Here is a 17,362-nt window from a genome sequence, read left to right as displayed (position 1 = left end):
GAATTTCTTCTCAAGTGTTGTATAGCTCTCTAGGATGAATAAAGTAGGCCCCATCAAACTACTGATTCTATATAAACTACTTGTTTTCTGTTTCTATCACTGTTATTGGCAGTGGCACCCAGCACATTGCAATGAATATAATAGGTTTTAAATAAAAATTTTTTGATTGAGATCTAAGAGTACCTGCCCTAAAATATTTTGTGATAATATTTTATAACAATACAAAATTATCACAAGCAAAAGTGACACATATGCCTTAAGAGTTTTCTGAATATTATTCAAATATGATTTCTTTTTTCAAGGAAGGAAAACCTTCCTTGAAGTTGGGCCAGAGGGCCAACTTCTCATCTAGTCTCTGTATATTTCTTTCTTACTGATCTCAACAGATCCTTTCTTAGCACAGTGCTCGACACATTTTCCAACTAATCAGAGCAACATGAGTTGAAACATAAATTTCATACAATATTATGAGATTTAGGAGGGAGAGATTTAAGACAGGGTAGAATTCGAGAACCACATTCTTTCTCTACAATTGCTACCATTAACCAAATACTTATACACGGCAAGAATGATTTTTGAGTCTAAGATAACTCATTTTATCCTCACAGTAACTTTATGCAGAAGGTGATGTTAGCTTCTTTTCATCTGCAGAATTTAGTATACCCAGAGTGGTTAAACAGCTTAATGACAAGTGCACAGCTGATGATTGTCATAGGTCAGATTCAAACCCCCATGTTCTGGCTCTAGAACGTATACTCTGAACTACTAGGGTGAAGAAACTCAGTAGAGGAGGTAGATACAGAGACTAGAGGGAAAAGTTGAAATCATTGAAATGAAAATGAAAGAAAAGGACAAATGAGAAAAGAAACAATCAAAAAGTGCAGATTTGTAAGCATTATCTATTTTTTGTGGCTGTGCTGGGTCTTCATTGCTGCGTGCAGACTTCTCTCTAGTTGTGGCCAGCAGGGCCACTTCACTGCAGTGTGCAGGCTTCTCACTGCAGCGACTTCTCTTGTTGCTGAACATCGGCTCTAGAGCGAGCAGGCTTAGCTGCTCTGCAGCATGTGGGATCTTCCAGGAGCAGGGATTGAACCCATGTCCCATGCATTGGCAGGCAGATTCTTAACCACTGGACCGCCAGGGAAGCCCAAGCATAATTGTTTTTTTCTAGGATTATAACCATATTTTGAAAAATGTCTTTGTTTTGATTTATATATATAAAACAGGCATATATTTTACATGCATTATATGATTACAGACTAAATATAATGACAAACTATGTATATGTGTCTATATATTATTCTACATATTAATAGTAGCAGCAATATGAAAACATGATAACATTTTTTAAAACATCGTGTAACACTGAAATTTTACTTCTTCCAATTATTCTGAAGGATAGTCCATTTCCTGAAGGAGAGTGAAGGGTAAATGTCAGACGACTGAATCACAAAATACTGGAAAGGTTAAGGCAGAAGCAGAGAGTTGCCATAGTACTTTTAGTCTCAGACATGATAATTAGTAAATTTATTCTGAGACTGTTCTTGTAATGATTCAGAAGTCTATTTTCATGGACAACGATGAGGACAAAAAGGCAGGGCAGTTGCGTCCAAAACTCATTTCTTAAATGTCGTCATCAAGGTTTCCTCTAATGATTTAGGAAAAAATATTAATGTTCTGTGCATTTACTAGAGGGCATACCTATTTGTCTACCTTTTACACACTGTTCCTATAGTTTATCAGTAGATAATGACAGAAGCTTACGGCTTTCAGAGTGGCCATTAGAAAAAGAAGAAAGTAAACCATTCTTAGATTCTGTACATACCAATATTTCTCTTAGTTTTTACTTCAATGTCTTTGGTAACATGATACTTAGGGAGTATGATGACTATTATGAATCTGAAAAACTATTTTTTAGCACTATGACTAATATGATCTCTTTAGTAGGTATAATTCCCCTTATCATTGAATAAGTTGGCTGCTTGCTTTGTCATTTTCAAAGAGTTTGAAAAACTTGAATCAATGTCCCCATGATCCACCTACACTGGATATATATCAGTCAAATGGCATTAATATAAAAAAAGCCTATCATACAGTTGGTCAGTATCTCTAGCTATTTACTCAGTTGTACAAAAGTCTCATCAAAAATTGATTTCAAAATGAAAACTTTCTGTGATTTGAGAATAGGTGTTATCAAATTCATACTGGGAAAGTTTTTAAAAGTGTCCACAGAAATATTTACAGTCGTTGCTGTAAATACAAAGTAAAGAAGAAACTTCGAGCAGTCATTCTAATGATTCAATTAATTTGCCTTCATTACCTGAGTCTTTTGTTTGTGGTGTATCTCTAACCTCAGGTAGTCACATATAAAAGTAAATACTCAGAAAAGTCAATGTTTTCTATGGTAACAGATTTCTATGGTAGCTGAATTTTGAAGTTGACTGTCAGTGGTAAGATGCTGAGCTGTACTCCTACACAACCTGTGATCAACTTGCTCACTTGGAAAGCTGCTCAGATAAGTTTCCCAAGTACAACACAGAGGTCTGGGTCAAGAATTCACATCCTTTTTGGTAGGTTCTAGCATTTTCTTGTTGATGCTTGTATAGCAGCCAGTTGTGATTTTGGTATTTTCATAAGGGGGAGAATTTCTACTCTGCCACCTTGAGCTAATCTCTAGATGACTTCTTCTGTACAGTGATAGATGATCAAAACAGATTAAGACCAAATTTTTGATACTGTTAATATTTTAGTTCTGACATTTTTGGTATTTTTTCTTATTGCTAATTCAACCATGAAATAAATTTACCTTTTTATTCTATAATATTTTATTGTTCTGTACTTCAAATTGTCTGCCTATATTGAAGTGGACTTTTGTTCCAGTATTCTGTAAAACAGAGATTATATACTCATTTCCTTTATCTCACTTTCAAAGGATATATTAATGTATACTATATCATTTTTAGATTAGGCTAAACTATAAAAAAACACTAAAATGTACTTAAATAAACAGTTTTAAACAATGTGTACTTACTAAAAAGGCTTTTCTTAATTATATGAAAATGAGATTCAGATCTAAAAAAAAAGAATTCATATCTTTTTCTGCTTCTTTAGTGATTTAACCTGCAGCCTCTAGTTGGGCAGAGGCTGTAACTACAGTAGAACCTCCCACCCAGCACCATTCAGCAGAGTGGTGGGAACACCTAGCACGTGACCCCAAGGGATGGTTTCAGGGTGAAGAAGGAAGCTATACCTGCTTGTTGGAACAGATAAAAGTTATACTTAGACTGTGGCACTTGGAGAAACAGCTCTTCCTTGGCCTGAAGCTGGATATTGGTACAGACTGATTCTATTGGAGCACTTTTAGGTCAGGCTGCCTGGTTGGCAAATACTGCTACATAGTCTCTCCATTTTAATTGAAATTTTAGTATATATTTTTTTTCTTTTTTAACTATTCATATTAAAAAAAAAAAAACTATTCATATAGTGATAAGATTCTTTCATACAGGAATAGTGCTGGATGGGTGGGATAGATTGTCCAAAATCAATTGGTTCTCCTCAGCCTGAGTCACAGCCACTGAATTCACTCTCTCTTCCTCTGTGCCCCCGACTCATGTCCAACTCTTGGTCTTGCTCACTGTATGCTCCCCCCTCCCCTTAATATACATCTCCATCTCTTATTCTGTTTTGTATCTACAATCCTTTTGAAATCAGATCTTCTCTTTACTCATAGCCTTCCTTGATTAATGTGATTATGTGCCTGTGGACTGGGTATACAATGGAACACTGGATTTTCAGGTACAGGTTATTTTTCTTCCCCTACAGATTGAACTATGAGCTTTTGCACTGAGGCAATCACACTGCAGATTAGCTGGTCAAGATCCCAGGTATGTGTGAGACCTCTGTTGTGAAGCAGGCCTAGGTTTTAGTCCTGATTCTGATACTTACTCTGTATGCAAGTCACTTAGCCACTAAAAGCCTCTGTTTTCTCATTTCTAAAATGAGGATAGTAATAATAGTTACCTTATACAGCTATTGTAAGCATTGGTTGCTGTTGTTTAGTTGTCTAGTCATATCTGACTCTTTTGTGACCCCATGGGCTATAACCTGCCAGGCTCCTCTGTCCATGGCATTTTCCAGGCAAGAATACTAGAGTTGCCATCTCCTTCTCCAGGGGATCTTCCTGACCCAGGGACTGAACTTCATCTCCTGCTTGGCAGGCAGATTCTTTACCACTGAGCCACCAGGAAAACCCATTGTAAGCATTGTTATATTAAATTACACAGAGCACAGAAAGCATCTATCACAGTACTTAGCAGATGGTGAATATTCAGTAAGCACTTCTTATAGTTGTATTAAGTCTCATTTCTTTACTTAGTTGCAGTCTCCTTGAGGTCAGATGCATTTTCTATCTCTTAATCCCTGGCAAAGTTTTAAGCAGACAGTAGATTCTTGTGATTAATTTTATACACCTAGTAAAATAACATTGAATTTGTATTATTTCTCAATTTTAGAGTAAGAAGAGCAGAGTAAAACAGGCCCAGGAGTGGGCAGGCTTGGCCCTCAGGGAGGAGCTGTGTGGTCAGAGTATCAGACATCACTGTTCTGTCCTCCTTCTGGGACCCGAAGTCCAGAAAGCTCCAAATCTCAGAGAAGAAGTATGAGAGAGAACAGTTTGGATAAACACATTTAAATTTCTTAATCCCCTAATTGTAAAAGGTTAAGCAGATTCAACATGAATACATGATTTAAAGCCAGTGGTCTTGAGACTTTTGCAGGATGGTTGTGCTTTGACCATCCTTTGCCAGTATACCTTGAAATTAAGCAGCTCTTGCTGGAATTCTTAAACCCTTTCTTAAAATATGCTTGGTTTCTCTTATCATCTTCCAATTAAAAGGAAATGAGAAAAGATGCCAGTTCAGCTGCCCTTTGAAGGAAATATGTTGATTTCAGGACATATAATTTGAATAATAACACGTAGCACTTTGCCTTTTACTGAGGGGGCCACCATCATGCCTGTTGCATTTCCTAAAACTTACATCTTGTCAGGTCAATCAAAAGTCAGTCCAACTCACCAACTGTTACCTGGTAAGCCTGGCCACTGCGGAGCTGCTGGTGCTCCTGGTGGCTGGAGTGCTGAGGAATCTAAATATCTTCTGTAGAATCTTCTAGAATCAAGCCCATTTGCTGTCATAGAATGCTGCTTGGCATGGAGGCCAATCTCTTGCATGGCATAACACACAAGGTTTTTGCATTTAGGTTATTTTAATTCATGGGTAGTGCATTTGGTATGAGTTTGATTTTTACAATTTCTGATTCAAATATTGTCACAGAACATTTGAAAACAGACCTTTTCTGTATCACTAAATAACTTTTCAATTAAGTGATAACCATAAATACAAAAGTCACCTAATATAAAATCTCAGCTAAATTTTCAGATCTGGTTACATAAAGGTTTTTTGATGTAAACAAAATCAAAGTTGGGGCTAACCAGATTCTCTGTGACCACTTTATCTTTAAAATAAAATTTTGCATATGAAGCCTCTCTTTATTGAGTTTAAAGCAGCACTTCCAGTCAATGCCCAGCATCATCTAAATATTGATAGTCTGGGTAGCTGAAGTGTGAACCTTCATTTCTTTCTTTTAGATATTGCCTCACATTATCAATACATAATAGCAACCTCTTGGTAAATGCTCATGAATGCAAATTCTTATTTTATATATTTTGAGAGGAGTGTAGAATATACTGAGAATAACAGATAAGTATTTGCAAGTTCTGTCTACACATTTTTTTCCTTTCCATCTGTTGCCATATGTAGGAAATCACCTATAAAGACCCTTGGAAATGGTACAAAATTGTGCTGTCATTTGACCAAATAAACACAATTGTCTGTGGCTTTGATACTTCTCCAATAAAAAGTTCTTATTTGGCCAACATCTTTTTAGTCACAATAAAAAGTACAACTTAAGGAGCTTTTACGTATCTACACTGGCTGCAAAAGAAAACAGGACAAGTATTTCATATGCACGTGTGCACATACACACACACACACACACACACACCACACACTGGACTTTGTTTCCAAGGTTCAGTGAAGGCAGCACTTTTTCACTGGTAAAATATCCAAAGAGATGAATCAGAAAATTTAGGAGCGATTTAACACCACTTTGCACAGACAATATCAATCCTATTTTGTGGGGACTAAGAAGGGTGGATGATTAAATAGTATTCTCTAAATGGCAAGAGATTATTTTTCTCTAAATTCAAGTCTGGAAGTCACCATCAGGGGGTCCACAGAACAGGCAAGAAGATGCCTGAAGTCACCATCAGGGGAAATAACACAGTGCAGTGTGTTTGCCCTGCCAGCGAAACGATCCCCAGACAGACCCTACATGGCACTCACATAATCACAATAGTTAGACCCAAGCAGTTTATGAAGAAAAGCACCAAACAATTGGGTGTAATTTTCATCATAATCTGCAGTCTTTAACCTGAATAATGAAATTTAATCACCATAAATATTAAATAGTAGAATTCCAATGACTGGATAACCCAAGTTATCTTTGAACTTTTTCTTTTTCAAAAGCTGGTCACAGTGGCACTTAAAAAAATAAATCAGAAAATAATATGGCTTCAAGTGGACGAATAAATATGAATTTTTAAGAAAGTCTCTGCATTATCTATTGCTTTCCTCTTGATTTTGCTCCATTGATAATTTCTCCCCAAGTTTTCTAATAAGTTCTGCTAGGTCTTCTGAATTCTGAGTTTTTTCTTCAAGGAGTTCATAGCGGAGACTTGAGATGTCTTGTTTAATTTCCTTCAGTTCCCCTTTGAAAAACAAGAGTGACAAGAATTCAATTGTAAATATGTAATGCAGAGAAACTAGTGATTCTGTATAGATCAAAATCTGTTTTAATTCCACACATATCTGTATTTTGAATCTTTTCAAAGGAAATCACTCTTAATGGGGGCAGATTTCTATTTTCTCAGCTAAGTATTTTGGGTAATGAAAAGATAATAGAGAAAACATAATGAAAGTCCCCCTAAAATAATTGAAATTGAAACATTGGCAACAAATGTTACAGGATTTTGGGGCCAATGGACCCTCCCTTTCACCACCCACTTATTTCTTCCTCCAAGTGTAAGTGAAAGCATTAGTCACTCAGCTGTGTCCAACTCTTTGCAACCCTGTGAAGGCTTCTCTGTCCTTGGGATTCTCCATGCAAGCATACTGGAGTGGGTTGCCATGCCATCCTCCAGGGAATCTTCCTGACCCAGGGATCAAACCGGGTCTCCTGCATTGCAGGCTGATTCTTTACTGTCTGAACGACCAGGGAAGTCCTCTCCCTCTAAAGCCCCCCACAAAAATAGTACAGTCTACTTTCCCTGTTTGCAGGCTCCGCATCTGGAATATGAAGGATAGACTGGAATACAATACTCCTTTTTTGTATGAGGAACTTGGTATTGACACAGGTCCTAGAACCAATCTCCCACAAAGACTAAGGGATGACCACAGTTACTTATCTAGCCAACGGCATCTGCCCTTTGGAGAAATAGCCTCTGTTTCCTCAGCATGAGGCAGTGCTGATGCCCGGTGCGATGCGGTCTCCTCCCCTTGAAGCCCACCCTTCCCACGTCCACCTCTCCAGCTCTCCCTCAGCTTGGCCTCAGGCCCCAGGTGTGGCTCATGCTCACAGGCTGACTTCAACTCACCTTCATTCACTTCATCACTCTCCTTGTCTATCTGGGCTTGTAATACATATCTTTTAATGAGCCTCTTCATTATTTTCTAGACAGGAAAAGGAGAAATCCATCTTAGTTTTACATTCATGACCAATCTCTCATTTGGAATAAGCTTCTGAATCTTTCTGTCTTTAGTAAATACTTTGAAGTGATAGCTATGAGAGATTAAGATGATTTATCTGATAGGGAATGTATACTATCTAGAGATTTTAAAGTAAATTTTAACATCACCAGGGCTAATGACTCAAAAGTTAATTCATGAGAAAAGAGTAAGTTTAGAGCAAACACGTAATCCTTGATGTTCATTGCTTGTATTTTACTTGAAAAATGTTAGAACAAGACACAGCCTTTCAGCTGGGTGGGTCAAAGGTGTGCAGTTCGGCCTGTGGGAATGGAAAGTTAAGTAAATGTGCCTCATTTATGGATTTTCCCCTCCATTACCAAAAAATGTAGCCAGTTTTGATTGTATACTTTCTAATAATTTAGGAATGGCTAGTTTCAATGTAATAGTATTTCTCCAGCACTTGGCTTCTACCATGAGGATACCGCTTTTACTACATACTTTTTATAAATAATAAGAGGCTCAGCACATATGTAGGAAGTCCTGAGTGGATGGATATATAGCTAAACCAAATCTTACTACCTAAGCCCAAAATTAAATGATAGACAATAAAGTCCCACTTTCAATAACTTATTCTAAGGATGTAATTAGGTATACAAACAAGTCTGTTCATAGTAGTACTCCTTACAATAGTGGAAAAAATAAACCCTAAATGTTCATCAATAGGGGATTATTTATTTGTACAAAGGAATACAGTACATCCATTAAAATTAATATGAATATATGCTTTGTGAAGTGGAAAACTATTACTTATTATATATTATTATCTCATTTACATAACACTGCATATTTGTTGTTGGTGCTGTTTAGTCACTGAGTTGTGTCCAACTCTTTTGCAATGCTGTGGAGTATAGCCAGGCTCCTCTGTCCAGGCAAAAATAGTGGAGTGGGTTGCCATTTCCTTCCCCAGGGGATCTTTCCAACCCAGGGATCAAACCAGCATCTCATGCATTGGCAGGTGGATTCTTTACCACTGAGCCTTCAGGGAAGCCCAATATTGCATAAACATTTCTATAATAATATTAAAATGTATGTAAAATTATACACATACGTATAATCATCTGGCAGAATATTTACAAAAAGTAAGTAGTCTTAATTGCTCAGTAATAGAGTTTGAGGTGACTTTTACTCTCTTCTTATGCTTTTTGAATATAGTCTTGATACAATAAACATGTAGGGTCTAATTCCCATGATGGCAAGATTTCATCTATTTCATTTACATCTGTATCTCTAGTACTTAGAAAGTGCATGGTATGTTGTAATTACTCAATAAATATTTTTTGTATTAGTGTATTATCACTGAAAAAATATAACAGGTCATTATCCTTTTAATAATTGCACTGGGTGAGTTTCTAAATATTACAAATAACTAGTCTTATTTCTTTAAAACCTCAGGCTTACCTGATATTGTCTTGGAGGATTAGTGAAACTGTTTAACTGGAAATCTTCTGAGCTCCTTATACTTGATTGTTTACTATGTGCAAACTGTAATTTGAAAAGAATTAGAAATTGATTCTTATTTAATTTTTAAATAATGTGATGGCATTTATCTCATAGTTTCATATGTGATAGTTACACATATGAACTAATAGTCTTATATACATAATCTTTTCTATAGGTATGCTGCTGCTGCTGCTAAGTCACTTCAGTCATGTCCGACTCTGTGCGACCCCATAGACGACAGCCCACCAGGCTCCCCCATCCCTGGGATTCTCCAGGCAAGAACACTGGAGTGGGTTGCCATTTCCTTCTCCAATGCATGAAAGTGAAAAGTGAAAGTGAAGTCGCTCAGTCGTGTCTGACCCTCAGCGACCCCATGGACTGCAGCCTTCCAGGCTCCTCCACCCATGGGATTTTCCAGGCAAGAGTACTGGAGTGGGGTGCCATTGCCTTCTCTGTTCTATATGTATAGTGCCATTTTAACTTAATTTGCTTAATATTCTTTCTTCCAACACAAATCATAGATGTTTTAGGTGTGTTCAGCCTCTTGGTGACTATTAGAGGTTGTCTGAGGACTGTCTTAGACTTCGTGGCTGTCAGTCATGCTGTCATGAGAGTCATGCTTTAACACTCCCACAGTTGTATCCTTGGTAGAGGGAGAGACAAACAAGTTGAGAAAATAATAGTGGTGATCTCAGAAGTCCACTGGTGAGGGAGCCACAGTCCAGCACGACTGACAGCACCATCTGCACATGCAGTAGAGTGTGATGAGACTCCTGAGGAAACACCAGGAGACGACTTTGTTGAGGGATAGGATCCAGGTGTCAAGAAAGCACTAATAAATCTATTTGAATTTTAGGATGTGTATAATACCCTATCTGGGTAGGACTTTTCAAATAATACATATGCTTGAAGAGGCAAATGACAAAGAAAGCAATCTGCAAGAGAGGTGGTAAAGCACCATATTAACATGCTAAGAGAAAGATTAGAAACCTCTTTAACACATTTTCTAAAGGGAAAATGGCTTTACAAAGAAATAAATAGGAGAAACTGAACAAAACACAGTATCTCCAGATATATATTTTGCGGGGTGCAAAATTTTTTCAGGGGTAAAGAAACTTCAAGACCATTTACTAAGACAGCCATGATTTCTATTTCCCAGTGATATCTATGTTGTTAAAGCTAATGCATGCTTGCTTGCTTCAGTTGTGTCCGATTCTTTGTGATCCCATAGACTGTAGCCCACCAGGCTCCTCTGTCCATGGGATTCCTCAGGCAAGAACACTGGAGTGGGTTGCCATTTCCTCCTCTGTTAGAAGTAAAATGAAAGTGAAAGTCGCTTGGTCATGTCCAACTCTTTACCACCCCACTGGAGTATACGGTCCATGGAATTCTCCAGGCCAGAATACCAGAGTGGGTAGCCTTTCCGTTCTCTAGGGGATCTTTCCAACATAGGAATCAAACCCAGGTCTTCTGTATTGCAGGTGGATTCTTTACCAACTGAGCTATCAGAGAAGCCCGATGAAATTCAATTAAAATCCTTAACTCCAATTCTTTGATGCTATAAATGGCCACACATTGAAGTAAAGCAGCTATGCACACATTCATCCATTAAACAGGTATTTTATGAGCGTCTTCTATATGTAAAGAACTGCGCTATGTCCTGGGTATTTAATGAAGAACATAAATAATTATCTAGCTGAGTTATAATAATAGGGAAAATACGGCAAGGCTGACAAGATTCATAAAATATATGTATAATTGTGAAGATATTCTTTAGATAACATCCTTTTTCATGTAGCTATTTCCCTTTCTCTTTCACCCTTTCTAAAAATGTCAAGAATAGAGACATTCTGTATTTTTTTTAACTTGATATCAACTTTTAAAAAAATAAGATAAAATTATACAATTGACCAAATTAACCAGAGAGATGGCTTAGGTTCTGTAAAAGAACTCTTGACAAAAGCCTGAAAATTCAAATCTGGTTCTGCCTTCAGGTTAGCTGTGGAACACTAGGTGAGAAGCTGAAATCCTATAATCTCTCCTGATAGTGAAGAGAATGCCCTAGTTGATCTCTGGAGTCCTGCTGCTGCTGCTGCTAAGTCGCTTCAGTTGTGTCCGACTCTGTGTGACCCCATAGACGGCAGCCCACCAGGCTCCCCTGTCCCTGGGATTCTCCAGGTAAGAACACTGGAGTGGGTTGCCATTTCCTTCTCCAGTGCATGAAAGTGAAAAGTGAAAGTGAAGTCGCTCAGTCGTGTCCAACTCTTTGCGACCCCCTGGACCGCAGCCCACCAGGCTCCTCCATCCATGGGATTTTCCAGGCAAGAGTACTGGAGTGGGGTGCCATTGCCTTTTCCACTGGAGTCCTTCAAACCCCATTAATTTATGAATTTGTGAGACAAATGTAAACTTCAACATATTTTAATATTTAATTCATTTGCAAATAACATAATCATTAATTTTTATAATGATATAAAATATAATGATCTTAACCTATAATATTAGATATGATTCCTGAATTTCAAACTGTGACTTATGCTTTAAAGACATCATTAAACATGATGACCAGAGTCAAGCTCACTTCCACCCCTCAGTTTTTAAGCTAAAGCATGGAGGGTGAGGACAGGTTCATAACCAGAGGGAAAAGATCCAAACAAAGGGAATTCTGGAGCATCACAGCCATCTACTTATGAACACCTAGTCTCATGGTGACAAATTATTAATTTAATGTTTTCTTTTGTTAGAGGCCACGAACATATCCAAATGGTGTTCATGGAAATAAGAAAGTGAAAATTTATACTTCTTTGAGATTATTTTAGAGGAATGTGTGGACCTTAGTACATGATGTGCCAATCATCCCAAATTAAAGCAGCTCCACAACACACCACACCTATGGCAATAATACTTTTTTGAAAACTTAATAACCACACAGGTGGTCTTTCATTTGCTCTTTTCTAACTTAAGGCCTTTGAATTTGTTGTTCCCAATCCCCACAACATTATCTTCCTGGGTCTTTGCCTGACTGACTTGCTTTGTCTGATCCTCTGGAGTTGAGATGAATGTATAAGCTCCTCAGATGGCTTTCTCTGCCCACCCCACGAAAACAGATCTTAAGAAAGTTAGGCCTTTTGTATCCTTCATGCTCTGTGCATGCCAAATTGCTTCAGTCGTGTCTGACCCCTTGTGACCCTAAGGACTGTTGCCCACCAGGCTCCGCTGTCCATGGAATTCTCCAGGCAAGAATACTGAAGTGGGTTGCCCTCCAGGGGAGCTTCCCAACCCAGAGATTAAACCCGTGTCTCTTATGTCTCCTGAATTGGCAGGCAGGTTCTTTACCACTAGCACCACCTAAGAAGCCTCTTGTATCTTTCATAACATGCCAATTACTTTATTCATTGTCTTGTTTACATGGTTATTGTCTACACCCTCCTGGGCTCCACAGAAGGAAGGACTTTGTTTAGTTCATCTCAGTTTCCCCACAGCCATCATTCTGAGACAGATGGTAAATGATCAGAAGTAGTTGGCTGATGAAATGAATGAAGAAGTACTTTTGGGTAACTAATGGAGATCACTTGGTTTCCAGACACCTTGCTGTACAAGGCATGTACAATCTAGGTTCATGAAACAGCTGGCTACAACTCAACCACATGGGAAAAATATATCTGAAACCTGGAGAGCTGGTTTTAAGGTCTGAGGCAGATGACTTACAAACTGACATACTGGATGACACAAAAGAGGCAAGGGAAAGCCAGAAAACAGTTTTAAGAATGCATACGATTATAGGTTTTCTAAAGTGTGGATCTACAGTATGTCATACCGTTTTAGCATAACACATGGCTTCCCTTTGCATGCGTCCAGTAGGCAGAGTCTGGGCTTTCTCAGTTGCAACATTTTTAACACTTTGGGCTGAGTAATTTTTTTTTTTACTTTAAAAATTCCATGTGTTTGAAAATTAAATGTCCACTTTTCAATGACAGGTGTATCTAAGAAGCCATTACAAGGAAAATTAGAAAATATGTGTAACGAAAATAATAGAATTTTATATCACTAACACTGCCATTTAATAGAAAAATCTATAATCACTTTTTAAAATCCAGATGCACATTTTTGAAAAATACAAATACCCAGGTATTGTTTTTTTGCTCCAAAGCTCCAGATGTAATTCCAATGAGCAGCCATGTTTAAAAATAAGGTTTTTAATTTGATCTTTTACTTTCAGCCTGTTTCACTTTTTCTATTTCATATTCAGTGCTCCCATTTCACTTCATTTATGGGTTAGGTACTTCCTTACTGTGGAGGTCTTCTAGTGCATTGTATAATGTTTGCCTGTATCCCTGGTCTTCACCCCTAGATGCCAATAATAGAACCCAACACTAGTTTTGACAACCAAACCTGTCTCCAGGTATTACAGATGCACCCTAGACTACTGGTCAGGTGGGATCAAAATCAGCTCTCACTGAGAACCAGTTATATAATTAAATGGTACCTGACTAAACAGTAATAAATCCACTTGGATCTTTTTTATGTGACGAATTCTACTCTAAATCTGCAACGTGAATTTGAATGCAAATCTAACATCTATACAGCAAAAATTTCGAATCAGTTTCTGATATGTAGTAGGTATTCAACAAGCACGTGTTTAAAAACTTAATAACCCCAAGAAATAATATGTAAGAAGAAACTTACCCAATGGTGCAAAGAAGCATTTTAACCACTTGGTGGCAGAAAATTCTAATTTATATTTGTTTTGATGTACGGCCACTAAAATAGACTGAGAAGTCGAAGCGAGTCAGTGGGCAATATGAATAGCATTTAACCCTTAGTGATTTGGACATTTACAGATGATACTGATGTATAATATGCGATGGGAGTGAGGAAGGGGGTTTGGTGAGTGGAAGCAGGGATGATTGGGTGTGAGCTCTGTACCTGACTAATATGCAGATATACACTCCAGTTCTGAAGGAAGCACTGCCTGCTCCTTTTTTTTCATACCTTCTACCACATTTCCTGCATTCTTTATGTTGTCTTTCCTTCACTTCCTAGGAATTAGTTTGATATTAGCATTTTCATCTTGCTGCAGCTTCACTGTAGGATGGCAGTGAGGAATACTAAATAACTGTTGTTATTTGTTAAGCGGAACAAGCAAGCTTCAGTCTTTGGAATTTTTTATGTTTGGACATAGCAACAGTTCTGAGAGTTTCCCACTCTCCACAAGCATTGAAGGGTCTGAGGCTGGGATCAAAGCAATGAACTGAAAAAGTATAGGCAATATGATCAGTCAGCAGTGGGTGCTGACGTGTGGGAATGAAGCCACGTGGTACAGTGCTTGTAAAAACTCTTGCTTTGGAATCAGGTAGATGTGATTTGAATCCTGGCTCTGGCACATGTCTGAAATGGGACTTTGAGCAGTTCATTTCACCTTTGTTATCCTCAGGTTTCTCATGTATAAAATAAGGAAAATAATATTACCTACATCCCTAGAGCTAAATCTGAGGATTAAAGATGTAAGTGGTGTAGAATATGTAGCTTGACATACAGTTGATATTGTACAAATGTCAACAACTATTATTACTATATGGAAAGATAAATATCTACTTTGTGGCTTTAGACCTGTTTCATGGTTGGTTTGAATCTGTTTTTTTTTTTTTTCTTTTTTCTTTTTTTTCCTGGAGATACTTCGCTGAATATTGCTTTTCACTTATGTGTCCATGACTAAGGCATTCAGGCAATGAAATATTCAATGATTCCCACACCCAGATGAGCATTAGAATCTCTTAAGGACTTAATAAAATACACATTTCCAGGTTCCATGGCCAGAGATTTTAACTTGATAGCTCTAGAGCAGAGGATGGGTAATTTGCACAAATTTGTATGGCAAAATGACCCTGGTGATTGTAATTGGAACTATTTCATCAGATGACTAAAAAGACAGCCTCTGACCTAATTGAAAGCTAAAGGACGTAGTTCTTGGGTATGTAACTGATGAAAAAAATCTACACATCTCATTCAATATAGTGCAGAATGGATCCAAAATGCCAAGATGTCTTTATGCTCCACACTGGCCTATTGTCTGGGTCACGTGAAACCTGCTCTGAAACTGACACTTGAAGGTGATCTGTTCTAGAGCTGGAACAGAGCAGATATTCAAGAAGCTATTTGGCATTTTTAGGTTTACATATATAATGTAGTATAGCATAGACTGAATATATGCTGTTCTTTCAGACTCTGTGTCTGAAAAGTTAATGCTAGAGACCACCAAAGTGAGTGACAGAATTAAAAGTAATGACTAAAGATAATGATGAAATTAAAAGATGCTTACTCCTTGGAAGAAAAGTTATGACCAACCTAGATAGCATATTGAAAAGCAGAGACATTACTTTGCCAACAAAGGTCTGACTAGTCAAGGCTATGGTTTTTCCAGTGGTCATGTATGGGTGTGAGAGTTGGACTGTGAAGAAGGCTGAGCACCGAAGAATTGATGCTTTTGAACTGTGGTGTTGGAGAAGACTCTTGAGAGTCCCTTGGACTGCAAGGAGATCCAACCAGTCCATTCTGAAGGAGATCAGCCCTGGGATTTCTTTGGAAGGAATGATGCTAAACTGAAACTCCAGTACTTTGGCCACCTCATGCGAAGAGTTGACTCATTGGAAAAGACTCTGATGCTGGGAGGGATTGGGGGCAAGAGGAGAAGGGGACGACAGAGGATGAGATGGCTGGATGGTATCACTGACTCGATGGATGTGAGTCTGAGTGAACTCTGGGAGTTGGTGATGGACAGGGAGGCCTGGCGTGCTGCAGTTCATGGGGTCGCAAAGAGTCGGACACGACTGAGCGACTGAACTGAACTGAACTGAAAGATAATGAATGCTTACTTTGTTTCAAAAAGTATTGTTATATGGCTCATCCGACTGATTTCTATAGTTTACGTGGAGCAGATATGCAGGAAGAAGATGTGAAGGAATGTTCATGTGACCTAACCACTTTAACCTTCAAGGAGTCAGAAAGAAGACCCGAGAGAAATAGAAACTAAACACAGACTTCATGAAAAAGTGAGCAAAAGCTACACAAACTGAGTAAGGGAAAACACACCATGAGAGTTCTTCTTAGTACATAACAGTGTCAAACATGTTCCAGTAGGAGTTCACCTCAGCAACAACAGGCAAAAATAAATGGAACTACAAATGGTTGCTTTAAAAAGCATTTTCTCGGGAATATGGTTAACATATCATGCAAAAGCACACTATGTGAAATGTGCCTAGTTTTGTTCATCATAAGCTTACATGGCAAAGAGAAATAGACATCTGTGTTGGTTTGGTCCTCTGGGAATCAAATGCCAAGACAGTGTCAGAAATATGAAATGTGTTCAGAATCATGCCTCTGAAAGATAATGGGAAGGGTGAGCAGATGGCAGAAAAAGCTTCCAGACCATGAGGCTTGGCTCACTTGTGAAAGAGGGAGAGGTAGGAAGATTGAGAGCTGGGCACAGAGTGCCCCAAGAGAGGTCCTGTGCTGGCAAGAAATGCCCAGGACCCAAAAAGCATGACCGTGGTGGGAAAGCTGAGGGTATCCCAAAGAGGCTGCAGCAGGAGGCTGCCAGCTGACCGAGCTCCCCAAAGCAGGTTCTGTCTTGCAAGAAGATACGAGCCATACATCTCCATGGTTGCCAAAATAAACAGCCACTCTAGAAGTTTTGTTGGTTGCCTCCCTGGTGGCTTGGAAGGTAAAGAATCTGCCTGCAATGCAGGTGACCTGGGTTCAATCCCTGGGTTGGGCAGATTGCTGGGAGAAGGGCATGGCAACCCACTCCAGTATTCTTGCCTGGAGAATCCCCATGGACAGAGAAGCCTGGTGGGCTTCAGTAAACAGGGATGCACAGAGTTGAACACGACTGAAGCAACTTAGCACACATACACCAGAAGGCTCAGCTGACACTGAAATCAACATTTTATTGATCCACCACTAGGGTCAGACACCAGAGGCTTTGTATTGACCTTAAAGAGTTTATTTTAATCTGGGGTTGAAATATATGCTAATGGAAAGCATAAAGTAATCCAGTC

The 17,362-nt window shown here is 38.5% G+C and overlaps 1 protein-coding gene and 2 long non-coding RNA genes across 7 annotated transcripts in view; 2 read left to right on the top strand and 1 right to left on the bottom strand.

Annotated features, from left to right (window-relative positions):
• The first annotated feature begins 3,821 nt into the window (after nucleotides 1–3,821).
• On the top strand, nucleotides 3,822–4,750 carry LOC147357314 (uncharacterized). Its single transcript, XR_015141763.1, has 2 exons — nucleotides 3,822–3,884; nucleotides 4,512–4,750. It is a non-coding gene; the product is annotated as an uncharacterized LOC147357314 (long non-coding RNA).
• Nucleotides 4,751–5,243: 493 nt separating this feature from the next.
• TRPC6 (transient receptor potential cation channel subfamily C member 6) overlaps nucleotides 5,244–17,362 on the bottom strand; it is a 163,572-nt gene continuing 151,453 nt past the window's right edge. For 4 of the 5 annotated variants that reach the window (XM_086338901.1, XM_086338902.1, XM_086338903.1 and 1 more), the window contains 3 exons: nucleotides 9,264–9,347; nucleotides 7,712–7,787; nucleotides 5,244–6,826 (listed from right to left, as the gene is read on the bottom strand). In XM_086338901.1, the coding sequence (XP_086195027.1) occupies nucleotides 6,675–6,826; nucleotides 7,712–7,787; nucleotides 9,264–9,347 (312 nt within the window). In that variant the 3' untranslated portion in view covers nucleotides 5,244–6,674. Of the gene's footprint in view, nucleotides 6,827–7,711; nucleotides 7,788–9,263; nucleotides 9,348–17,362 lie in introns of those variants that run through there. The other variant, XR_015141760.1, reaches the window with a different exon arrangement.
• On the top strand, nucleotides 10,784–15,638 carry LOC147357313 (uncharacterized). Its single transcript, XR_015141762.1, has 2 exons — nucleotides 10,784–10,921; nucleotides 11,300–15,638. It is a non-coding gene; the product is annotated as an uncharacterized LOC147357313 (long non-coding RNA).

This window comes from Bos grunniens, chromosome 15, assembly GCF_055505025.1.
Source record: "Bos grunniens cultivar Pamir isolate PY7600 chromosome 15, Bosgru_T2T1.0, whole genome shotgun sequence".
Classification (NCBI taxonomy): Eukaryota; Metazoa; Chordata; class Mammalia; order Artiodactyla; family Bovidae; genus Bos; species Bos grunniens.
This window is presented reverse-complemented; position numbering and strand designations above follow the sequence as displayed.